The following is a 13107-nucleotide window of genomic DNA, read 5'->3' on the forward strand; positions in this document are numbered from 1 at the left end:
TGTTCATGAACCAAGCCAGATTGGCTCTCATATTCTAAAACGACATCTAAAAGACACATGGTTCTGAATCATCTTAATAAAACAACATGGGAATAAAGTTTTATAAAGCAATAGAGAGAAGAAAGTCACAATTTTCCATGCTTCATGATTCAGCATGATTAATTTAATAACTGTGTCATATGAGAAGAGTAAATAAAGGAGAGGGAAGGTTTGTGGATACATATGGTCACTGAAGCATGTACAATTGCAAGGAAAAACAAATTACCAGGGTAGTGCTGGAAATAAAAGCATGGTGGGAAATATCTTTTGAATGCTAATTTGATTCTTCTATTGAGCCTTAAAGTGGCAGTGTCTAGGACTGCACTGTTTATCTCCCTTTGCTTGTATTTTTAGCAGTTATATAACCTGGTATCTCTGAAAACCAATTAAACACCTTCCTGAATCTACTGGGAATTTTCCTTAAGTGCTTCTCCTTCCCAGCTCTAGCAGGGCGATCATTTCATTTACAACATCTTGCTGCAGAGCAGATCCTCATTGCAGGTGTTTTCAAAAAAAAGTATGAAATTAATAAGTGTGGGCAGAATCATAATAAAATGTAGCTCTCTCTGGACACAGGTGCAGCCTCTGGGGTTTGCTTCATATTAAACACCAACATTCTGTCTAAGATGAACAGTTTGTGTCTCTCGCTGAAGTCCATACAGTTGCAGGAAAGGATTATATCTGAGTGCTACGATACAACTATGGATCTCAAACCATAAACATGAGTTTCAGAGAATTACCTCAAATAAATTGGCAGATATGAAGTAAATCTTCTTTGACTTGTTAGGCAAAAGAGAACCACGCTTTTTGTAATTCTATTGTTTCATCGTCAAACAAGAATAAGATATAAGTCGTGTTCCTTTCAAATTGACTTCTCCACTAAAACAGCAGCCCTGTACACACCCAGAAACTGTGTTCTTGAGGCAGACTACTACCTTCCACCTCAGGTCCTCAATGAGAGTCTACACTTTAAATTATTTGTTTCAGGGGCTTACCGACAGTGCTTATGGGATCCTGTCAGGGTCTCAATCACAAAGCATTCACCATCATTGAGACAATACGCCAGGTCCTTGTCTCGACAGGGTTTGAAGTGCTCAGATCGTTCAGTGGAGTATGTTGTAGTATCTGAAGAGGAGAGAAAAGAGGGAGATGCTGTTGACATATATTCTAACACATACCACTTCTATCATTAGCTTCAGTGTGAGTCCAGGATTACACATAGGAAATAACCATGTGGATTGGAGACATAGAATCAATTCTCAATAAAATGGACTTATACAGCTGAATTAAGTTGTTTTATAGTCAACCCTCCATTTAGACAGACTGTATCCTGGGATTCAACTAACTATAGATTAAACATATTTAGGTAGGAAAAATAATTTGGAGCTTGGCATCAAGAAGATCATCTCTACTGCTAGCACCTTATAGAGGGAGAATGGAAAACAATGAGCTAAAAGGAATACCATATTACATACAGAATTCAAAGATAGGCTAAGCAGTATAGCATTGTCCTTTCTTGAAAAATAAAACAAAACAACAACAAACAAACAGAAACCAAAGTCTGAAATTGCTAAAGCCCTTTTAGCTTCGCAGGATTTTGTATTCAAATTCCAGCACTGGAAATAAAATTAAGTTTTATCTGTTCATATTTTTTTCTCCTCACCACTATTCCCTAAACAAGAGACACTGGCATCTATTTAAACAACATTGGTATTATCCTCTGCATCAAAAGTGGTGGGCATGAGCTATATTATATAGAAAAGAGTGCATAGGAAATGTAAACAGTGAATCATTATAGGGCTTGAACATGTGTGCAGAATCCAATACATGCCTTGGGACAAATCTCCTAAGGATACTTTCTCACAGCATCTTAACAATGGGATCCATCTAGAGAGACCCCTTATGCACATATAACATGAGCTGAATGATTCTAAATGAATGCCTTGCAACCACTTTTGGACTATTTTGGTTTTAACCAATATGCCATATGAAGGATTGAAACATGACATTCACATCCATTATCACTGCCAAATACTGCTAAACATTTGATCAGTGTATATCCTGACAGTTATGTGAAAATGCATGTCAGTTTGTGCGTGCTTTGCTTATAGTTATAATTCGTATTCTTTCACATTCTTATTTTATTATATAATTAAACTCTCAATGCACCAAATTCTGAAAGATAGTCTCATGTGAATAATAATCATGGAAAATATTTAGTGGTACAAATAAATATGATTTCAGCATTCCTTTAAATGTGTACTTTTAAACCATAGTTACTTATATTTTTCACTAAGCTATATGTACACACCTGCGTCCCAAATATTAAACAAGTAAGAAATACATCCTAAATTCAGGATTATTCCACTACCTCAGCTAGACATTTTTCCTAATTGCAGAACTTTAAGTAACTGAAGTACTAATAGCAATTCTACTACAATAGTCTAGAAAAGTATGTGTTTTTAAAAGTAAAAGATGAATTACTTATTCAGGGTTTAGTATTGTTAAATTTATTTTCATAGACATACGGTATTCACAATGTTTTCAACTGCAGGCTTCAATCCCAAGACTACCCATTACTTAACTATATGACCTTCTGGTGGCCTGATTAGATGAGGCCTAATCAGAACTGTTATTCTGTAAATATGGCATTCCTATCATCACAAATGAATCTAACGTTATGAATGAATGATAAGACCACTAATGACCACATACAAGAGTTAACATATCTCTAAGAGCAAGAAGACATAGATATGACTTCACAAGGTGGAATAGTTTTGTAACATTTGAGTACTGGAGGGTATTTCAATACAACAGTTTCAGAGCCTTCATTCATAAGTTATGAAAGATAATAAAAACAGGAATTTGATATCCTGTCCCCTTTGGTTGCAATGGTAACTCTTTTAAGATACCTTTCTAATAAGACTTCTCAGAAGATAAAGGCTCTACAAAACCAGCAGCTTCTGTTTTCTAAATCTTCCTTCCAGCAAAGATCTGTTGTTACTCAGGGCAATATGAGCTACAGAGCCACATAGATTCACCTTGCTTTCTATGAAAAATAATTGACATTTAGGAGTTCAAAGCAGATGATGGATTTTCCAACTACTGAAGTATGCTCTTAATTCATGATTGGCTACTTAACTTCTCCTTTAATTTCTTATTATCCATTGGTTGATGTTCACTGATCACTGCTTTAAGAGCAGCTTTTCATTAATATAACCTACAGCAGAAAAAATGAGATCCTTATTTTTATAATCAGTGGTTTTAACAAGCTACAGATTTCAGAGTGCAACACAATGGCAAAGCAATTACAATCAATTAATTTCCATCTGACAATTGCTGTCTCCTGGGGTTCCCATTCAATTCAACCAACAACATTGCTGTCACAGTGGGAATCATCTGTCAGCACATTGCACAGGATCAGAAAAGCCACCCAGGAAGTGGCTCTGAAAAAGACCTGGATATGAGAAGTTGGGAATATCCCCCTTAGCATGTACTGCAGGCATATACACCCACAGCTGAGAAAATCACAGAATTAATTCAAAATACTTTTGACTGGATTCTAAATGAATATCATAATTATTTTGTAAAGCCCTATGTGAGGAAGCATGACAGAGTATATTCCTATAACTAAATCAACTGAAATTATCAGTGAATCTAAAATCTGAGCATTTACCAAGGCATTTCTTCCAGTTTAATATTCACATCATATTACTCATTGCAAAACAAAGGACATGGGGTGAAGTTAAAACATATGCCTTGTGACATAAAGGTTTTCTCTTAAAATAATCATGCCAAAAATATAGATTTATAGGTGAGAAGGTCAGACTGCTACATAACCTTAAAAACCACCTACCTAGGCTATTGTTAAATAAGTAACATACAGAATGCTAAAGTAACTCTTAGTTAGGCTTTCTGTAACTTATAATCACATGTAGTCTAGCATAGTAGGCATAATGTTTAACACCAATTATACATATATGAGTGTTTAATAATTATGATAAATCATCATAAACATCATTATATAAAACATAAAATAAAAATCAACTATCAAATAAAATTTATTAGATTGTCTCTGTGCCATAAAGTAGCATTCTAGATGAGATCTAACTTCAGTCCTTTAAAGCTAAGTCCTTGGCACTTATCTATGAATATAACACAATATCACTTAAGACTTATCTCAAAGACATATTTTTCCTCAGTCATGCTTGCTTCTACTTTAGGTCTCTGAGCCATCCAGCTTCTGGATCCTGAGCATTCTTTCTCTAGCAGCTGATGGGAGCATATATAGAGACCCACAGTCAAACATTAAGCAGGGCTTGGGAAACCCAACTGAAGAGCCAGAGGACAGAGTGTAGGACTCAGACGGGCCAAGGAAACCAGAAGAACATGGCCCACAAAATCAAATAAGCAGGCTCGTAGAGGTTCACAGAAGCTGAAGCAGCAACCATGGAGCCTGAATGCATCTGTGAAAATTCCTCAATATACATGTTGTGCTTTATTATGTTTAGCTTGGACTAGGCTACTCACAATGGGAGTATGGGTGTTTCTGACTCTCTTGCCTGCTCATGAGACCCTCTTTGTCCTACTGGTTTGTCTAGTCCAAATTTGATATTAGAGTTTATGCCTACTCTTATTGGTTTGTTATGCTTTATTGAGTTAATAATCACTGGAAGGTCGTCTCTTTTATTAAGGTAAAGAGGAGAAGTGGATCTGAGAGAGGGGGAAGTTTTAGGGAGTTCTGAAAGGAGTCGAAGAAAGAGAAGAAGAAGAGAAGGGGGGAGGAGGAGGAGAAAGAGGAGGAGGAGGAGGAGGAGGAGGAGGAGGAGGAGGAGGAAGAAGAAGAAGAAGAAGAAGAAGAAGAAGAAGAAGAAGAAGAAGAAGAAGAAGAAAAAGAAGAAGAAAAAGAAGAAGAAAAAGAAGAAAAAGAAGAAGCCACTATATAGAGATTAAAAAGATAAAAGAAGGCAAAGAATTAAATCCTTGAGTTAGATCATTCTCACCTATATCTTAGCCAATATTTTTGGGACATATTTATAGTTTTTAAAATTGCAGTATGGTTAAGATAATTCAATAAGGTAAGCTGGTTATTAAGTATGTGGTATAATTTGGCATGTACTTAATCAACTTTATTATTAGAAATTTATAATTTGGTAATTTTAACAAAAATTGATGCTGTGCTTCTTTATAGATACTTGTTACATGGCTGAAAGTGTTGGTAAATTAATGCTCCCCTGAATTCACATTTTCCCTTCAAGGTGTTTTTGTAGGATCATACTCAATGGAGGCTTATTTTTAGATTTCCCGATGTTCCTTTCCATCTCTTCATGAATATTACATATGACAAGATTGAGCTCCTGAGAACAGTAGGTTTACACTCCTCTGACCCCTGATATTTCATTGATGGTTCAACAAGAAGATAAAGAGAGTAGATATTTGTAGATTGAAGTATATGTTTAGGCTTGAGTATTTTTAATGTTTATACTGAAAAGTATGAATGCATATTTTTTGTCATCTTAAGACATAAACCCAAGGGCTGGCTGGATAGATGGATCTGTGGTTAAAAGCCCTTGCTACTCCTGCATTAGATCCGCATTTGGCTCCCAAAATATACGTAGAGGCTAGCAACTATATATAACTTCAGTACTAGGGTACTCACTATCATTTTCTGGCCTTCCCAGCAAGTCACAGGATCACTCATACATACATACAAGCACACACCCATGCATCTAAAATAAAATAAACAATTAAAAAACAAGCTCTTATAAAACACATGGACAACTAAATATTCAGAAGTTCAGTGTTGAGAAGAACCTTGAAAACAACTCAGGAGTGGGGTATGGTGGTATAAACCAGTTGTTCCAAAAACACAGCTCTGTGGTGGCTAAGGCAGGAAGGAAGACTGAAAATTAAAGGCCAGCATGGGCAAAATAACGAGACTCACTTTTAACAATAACAAGAGCAAAAAATTATAAAAAACAATTTAAAATCTAGCTAAAGCACAACGAATTTCAGAAAGGAAAGAAAAGTTAATTTCTAGAGGAGGGAAGACAAAGGTTAAGACATCATAACAAACAAACAAACAAACAAACAAACAAAAAAAACGATTTGGAAAGGAATTAAAAAGGGAGTCATGGAAGTCAGAGGAAAGGTAAGGCTTCCAAGGGTATTAATGTCTTCCAAGATCAAAGACAACAGGCCATGATGACAGGGACAGAAGTCAGGTTGAGGAACCTGCCCACAGGGAATTTGCAATTATCTGGACTGCTCATCTGGCACCTGTTCTATGTAGTTTAATATGTTTTCCTATTTTACCGGTTTTGGTCTTTCTTCCCAAGGAGGTCACAGAGAGTACTACTATATTTTTTTTTTCACTTTTGTATTCTTTCCTCTTCACATAGCATACATAGTAAGTAATCAGCACAGTAATTAAACACACAGTGGGAAATAGTGGTAGTTAATTCATTAAAAGTAAAATGGGAAGAAAATGTATTGCTGCAAGACAGGAATCCCTGCAGATTTTGCAATGAAAGCTAATTTATTAATGGCTAAGAAAATGGTCCCTTTCCCCTTAAGTACTGAATTGAACTTGAGTGTCACATTGGGAGGGTTTCTATGTTCCAAACACAATACTGCATATACAATGTGAAGCCATATTTCTGTTGCAGGAACAAGAATGTTAAATTGCCTATTGCAGATAATTGCAGTAGACAGCCAAGGAAGGAGAAAGCTTAGTTCAGGCTCTAGATATTTCTGAGGTATCCCAAAAGATTAGCATTGGAGCCCTGTGTCAAAAGTGTGTGATTGTACTGTCAGAGGAAGGGAAATTCTGACAAGAGTAAGAACACCTAAGGAATGAAGGAGATGGGGCAGAGGAAAGACTGGATAAATCCTTCACCCTCCTTGGCAAATGACACTGTGTTCAAGAAGTTTTCCTTTTCTCTCTGATAGTTCATCACTTGACAATTCTCTAGCAGGAGTTAAGATTGCAGTGAGTAGTTCCAATGGTTTAAAATTCTCAAAATACCTTTCAGGTGAGAGAAGTGATTTGCATATGTTCTTTATCTCTGGCAATGTCTTCCAGGGCAGTCGTGTACCTGGAAGAAACCTGCTTCATATATTGAAATTCCCTCTCGAATCTTCCACTTACTTAGGACTCAGGAAGAAACACTAGTGTGAGATTGATTTATAAAATATTTGATACAGTGTTGTTTGAAAGGAAAACACACTATTACTCAGCTGGCAAGAGACAGAGACAGTTTTTTTTCTCACTATGGTCAGAGATCAGACAATTGTTCTCTTTGCTAGTGTAGAGACAACACAAATACTGGGCCAAGCTCTTTGAGGTTCATTTGAGTAATGGGCCTGCTGAGAGGCTTGAAGGCTCTTGATGTATCCTATTGGCTCTGAGAATGACACCAATTCTCAGAGCAAGTGTAGAGAAACCCCCTTTAAAATTTGCATGGCTACCTACTACCTTCCAGCTAGAAATACACTTTTAAACTTGTAATCCCAGGATTCTAGATGCTAAGACACCAGCAAGTAAACTATTTAAACATTCCCGTATCCCCTAAGGAAATAGAAGTCATTAAAATCCCCCAACTAAGGAAAAAAAAAAAAAACAAAAAACCAAAACCAAACAAACAAACAAAAATCCTCAGGACCAGGTAGCTTTAGTGCAGAATTCTATCAGACATTCAAAGAAGAGCTAATACCAACACTCCTCAAACAATAGAAACAGAAGGAACACTACCTAATAATTTCTATATTGTGACAATCACTCTCATACCTAATCTAATGAAAGACCCAACAAAGAAAGATTTTCTGACCAATTTAGCTTATGAATATCAATGCAAAAATGCTCAATACAATCCTAGCAAACCAAATCCAAGAACACATCAAAGCCATCATCACCACAATCAAGTAGGCTTTATCCCAGAAAAGCAGGAATGGCTCAATATAGGAAAATCCACTAATATAATGAACTACATAAACAAACTCAAAGAAAAAAAATCACATGATCATCTCATTAGATGTTGAAAAAGCATTTGACAAAAGACAACAACCCTTCATGTTAAAAGTATTGGAAAGATCAGGAATTCAAGGTTTATAACTAAACATAATAAAAGCAATATACAGCAAAGCAACACCCAATATAAAAATAAATGGAGAGATATTTGAAGCAATCCTACTAAAATCAGGGAATAGACAAGGCTATGACTCTCATTTATTTAATACAGTACTCAAAGTTCTAGCCTGAGCAATAAGACAACAAGAGCAGATGAAGGAGATACAAATTGGCAAAGAAGAAGTCAAGGTATCAATATTTGCAGATGATATGTTAGTATATATAAGTGACCCCAAAAACTCTACCAGAGACCTACAGCTGATAAACCACTTCAGCAAAGTGGCTGGATATAAAATTAACTCAAACAAATCAGTAGCGTTCTGTCTTAGTCAGGTTCTATTCCCTGCACAGAACATCATAACCAATAAGCAATTTGAGGAGGAAAGGGCTTATTTAGCTTATGCTTCCTCATTACTGTTCATTACCAAAGGAAGTCAGGATTGGAACTAAGCAGGTCAGGAAGCAGGAGCTGATGCAGAGGCCATGAAGGGATGTTACTTACTGACTTGCTTGCCCTGGCTTGCTCAGCTCAATTTCTTATAGAACCTAGGACTACCAACTCAGGAATGGCACCACCCACAATGGGCCCTCCCACCCTTGACCACTAATTGAGAAAATGCCTTACAGCTGGATCTCTTGGAGGCATTTCCTCAAGGGAGGTTCCTTTCTCTGTGATAACTCCAGCTTGTGTCAAGTTGACACACAAAACTAGCTAGTACACATTCCTTTATACAAATGATAAGTGGGATGAAAAAGAAAATAGGGAAACAACACATTTCACATAAGTCACAAATAATATAAAAACACCTTGGTGTAACTCTAACAAAAAAGTGAAAGTTCTATATGACAAGTACTTCAAGTCTCTCAAGAAAGAAATCAAAGGAGACCTCTGAAGATGGAAAAAAAAAATCTCTCATCCTCATGGATTGGTAGGATTAACATAGTAAAAATGTCCATCCTACCAAAAGCAATCTACAGATTCAATGCAATCCCCACCAAAATTCCAACACAATTCTTCACAGAAAAGAAAAGACTAATTCTCAATTTTATATGATAAAACAGAAAGCCCAGGACAGCAAAAACAATTCTCAACAATAAAAGAACATCTGGGGAAATTACCATGAACTCAAGCTGTACTACAGAGCAATAGTTGTAAAATTCACATGATATTGGTACCAAGACAGACAGGTCAATCAATAGAATATAATTGAAGACCCAGAAATAAACCCACACACTATTGACACTTTATCTTTGACAAAAAGCAAAATACATACAATGGAAAAAAGAAAGCATCTTCAATAAATGGTGCTGGTCTAATTGCTGGTCTGTGTGTAGAAAAATGAAAATAGATCCATATTTACCACCTAGCACAAAGCTCAGGTCCAACTGTATCAAGAACCTCAACATAAATATACTGAATACAATTGCAGAGAAATTGAGAAAGAGCCTTGAACTCATTGGCACAGAGGTAATTTTCCTGAATAGAACTACAATGGCTAAGGCTCTAAGATCAAGATTGATAAATGGTGCCTAATGAAAATGAAAAGCTTCTATAAGCAAAAGACACAGTCAATAGGACAAATTTGCAAACTACACATTGGAAAAATATCTTCAGTAATCCCATATCTAATAAAGAACTAATATTAAGTTATATAAAGAACTCAAAAAGCTAACCTCCAAAAAACCAAATAACCCAATTAATAAATGGGATACAGAGCTAAACAGAGAATTTAAAACAGAAGATTCTGAAATGGCCTAGAAGCATTTAAGAAATGTTCAAAGTCATTAATCATCAGGGTAATGCAAATCAAAACGACCTTGAGATTCCACCTTATAACAATCAGAATGGCTAAGATCCAAAACTCAGGTGACAGCACATGCTGGCAAGAATATGGAAAAAGAAGAACACTCTTCCATTGCTTGTGGGAGGGCAAAACGGTACATCCACTCTGGAAATCAATCTGGTACTTCCTCAGAAAATTAGAAGTACATTTACTTGAAGACTGAGCCATACCACTCTTGGGCATATACACAAAAGATGCCCCACCATACCATAGGGGCATGTGCTCTACTGTGTTCACAGTGGCCTTCTTTGTAATATCCAGAAGCTGTAAACAACTCAAATGTCTTTCAATGGAAAAATGGACACAGAAAATGTGGATACAGAAATGTGGTTCGATTATACAATGTAATACTATTCATCTATTAAGAACAACATCATCACACATTTTATAGGCAAATGGATAAAACTAGAAAACTGAGTGAGGTAACTCAGACCCAAAAGGACATTCATGGTGTGTACACACTAATAAGTAAATATTAGCAAAAAAAAAAAAAAAAAAAAAAGTAAAGAATATCTAGGATACAACCCACAGACCATAAGAAGTAAAACAAGCAGAAAGGTCCATGTGAGGATGTTTTAATTCCACTTAGACGGGGAAAGAAAATAATCACAGGGGCTAAAGGGAGAGAGGGAGCTGAGTGGTAGAGGGGAGGGAGATAGGAAAAGAGAACAGGATCAGGCATAGAGGGTGGAGACAGTAGAGAAGGCCAGAGGGACAACAGAATACATGGAAATAAGCAGCCTAGGGTGTGGAAGGTGGGGTGACCCTCTAGAAGATACCACAGACCTGGGAAGTAAAATCTCTCAAGACTCAGTGAGAGAACTTAGACGAAATGCGCAAGAGTGGGAAGAGGGTACTCTTAAGAGTCTACCTCCTGTAGATGGATGAAACCTCAAGTGGAGGGATGAGGTTACAAACACACAGTCAAAATTTCTGACCCATACTTATCCGGATCTAAAAGAACTGCAGGAACAAAAATGGAGAAGAGCCCGAGGGAAAGGTGATCCAGTGACTGGCCCAACTTGTGATCCATCTCATGGAGAGGCACCAAGGCCTGACACTATTACTGATGCTATGCTGTGCTAGCATACAGGAGCATAGAATGGGTGTCCTGTGAGAGGCCCAACCAGCAGCTGACTGCAACAGATGCAGATAGTTACATTGGAATGAAATTGGGAACCCTTGTGGTGAATTAATGGAAGGATGGAAGAAGCAGAAGAGGAGAGCAGGCCCCATAAGAAGATCAGCAATGTCAACTAACCTGGACCCTGGGAGCTCCTGGACACAACCACCAACCAGGCAGCATACAAAAGCTGTTCCAAGACCCATTAGGGCTGCCTGGTCTGGTCTTAGTCATAGAAGAGACTTGAGGCCCCAGGGAGGTGGTAGGCCTGGTTGCAGAAGGAAGGAACATCCTCTTGGAGATAGTTGTGAGGAGGAATGAAATGAGGAACTGTGCGAGGGGGCCCAGGAAGAGGAGTAATGGCTGGATTATAAATAATAATGACAATAATATAAAAAAACAGAAAAAAATAAGTAGTTTCATTAAATTTTTTTTATATTTCTTGGTTCAAGAATTTCTCCAATTTTAAATTTGTTTATATATACAGAGAATATCAAAGCTACTTAGTATGTGGTATGGTCATAATAGTTATAAGTAGAAAAATATCCATGTGTCTGTAAAATTGTGGAGTTCCTTGACCCACTATATTTCCAGCTGTTAACTTTTTAATTTTAGGTTTGATGGAGAAAACCTCTGGGATTTTGGGAACAGGTGTCTCTAGTGATATTTCTTCAAACTTCATTTGGAGAATTTGATTGTTTCTATTTACCAGCTAGAATATAATCACTGCACTGTCTTCCCAATCTATCATTTTAGATAATTAACAAGGCATTCGACCTTTAGGGTGTTTCATAGTTTTCATCTGTTATCTACCCATCCAGTTTTAGGAATTCAAACCAAGTGGGTTTGAGAAAATTTATTAAATCAATACGGTGCTTGGAGTAAACTTACTTATCTGAAGTAAGTATTTCCATCATTTTAAGAGAAAGAATTGAAAGATGGAGGGCCCACACATTGCTCTTAGGATTTTATAAACTCAACAAGAAAAATAAACCTTCACTCAGTCTTCTGTATTCAAATAACTATTTTACCAAGTGTTCAACTTACTCAAGACTTTATTATATACATTGTCTGTCTTGCCAGATACTATTACGGATCTTAAGTAAATGTATCATAAGTCAGAAAATAGTGCTCTCTGCAACCGATTTATCTGCATGCACTTATCACCCAGCATCCACATTTGAAGAAAAGACTGAAACACTGTGAGAACTTTTAGGGAGTAGAGATGTAGGTGGGTTCAAAAATAAAACAGAAAGTAGCAGATTTCAGGAAGCTCTATTTATTTTTTTTCTTCAAAATTTCTTTTCATTCTCTTATAGTTTAGAAATAGTATATAAACATTGACATCATTCTCTGAAAGTCACCATAAAATGAGCATATTCACTGTATTTAAAAAGTCTTGGTTTTCCTCTGAATAGTCCTGACCTCTATTTGAGTCTTTTAAGTGTTCAGAAATGTAGGCTCCACCTTCAGTATGTGGGGCATGATGCAGTCAGGAGCACCGCAGTTTACATGGAACCAGGCTCTCCCATCTTTGCTAGCTACATTAGTATCACAGATCAAGTTGGAAAATTGATGAGAGTTTGTGTATAAATTAGAGCATGAAGAAAAGGCAAAAAGAAGGAGCTTTCAAAAGAAACAGTCATGGTTACCTTGTAAAATAGTGATTCCGGCTGCATTAAAAAACCAAAACTAACCAAAACAAATGATAAAAAAAAAACACATGAAAAATCATACTAAAGATCTCTAAACAGTAAATAGTTGCTCAAGTAGATGGATGACATCTTCAAGATGCCTGGGATTCCCAGGAGAGCTGCCATGTTGCTATATACACACAAAAAGTAAAGAAATGTCAGAAGAACCAGCTGAAAAGCTCATTTGAGGAGAGGAAATACAAGAGTATATTTAAAGTGTTAGGATCAAAAGAAATAAAGGAACACAAGAAACATGCTAAAAGTCAAAAGAGCATTAAT

General features: G+C 36.6%; 1 protein-coding gene across 10 annotated transcripts in view; it reads right to left on the bottom strand.

The window, feature by feature from the left end:
- Nrg3 (neuregulin 3) overlaps positions 1 to 13107 on the bottom strand; it is a 1108134-nt gene that overhangs the window by 645833 nt on the left and 449194 nt on the right. For all 10 annotated transcript variants that reach the window (XM_006518687.4, XM_030247684.1, XM_011244987.3 and 7 more), the window contains exon 2: positions 1035 to 1164. In XM_006518687.4, the coding sequence (XP_006518750.1) occupies positions 1035 to 1164 (130 nt within the window). The remainder of the gene's footprint in view (positions 1 to 1034; positions 1165 to 13107) is intronic.

The sequence above is a fragment of the Mus musculus genome, chromosome 14 (assembly GCF_000001635.26).
Source record: "Mus musculus strain C57BL/6J chromosome 14, GRCm38.p6 C57BL/6J".
Lineage (NCBI taxonomy): Eukaryota > Metazoa > Chordata > Mammalia > Rodentia > Muridae > Mus > Mus musculus.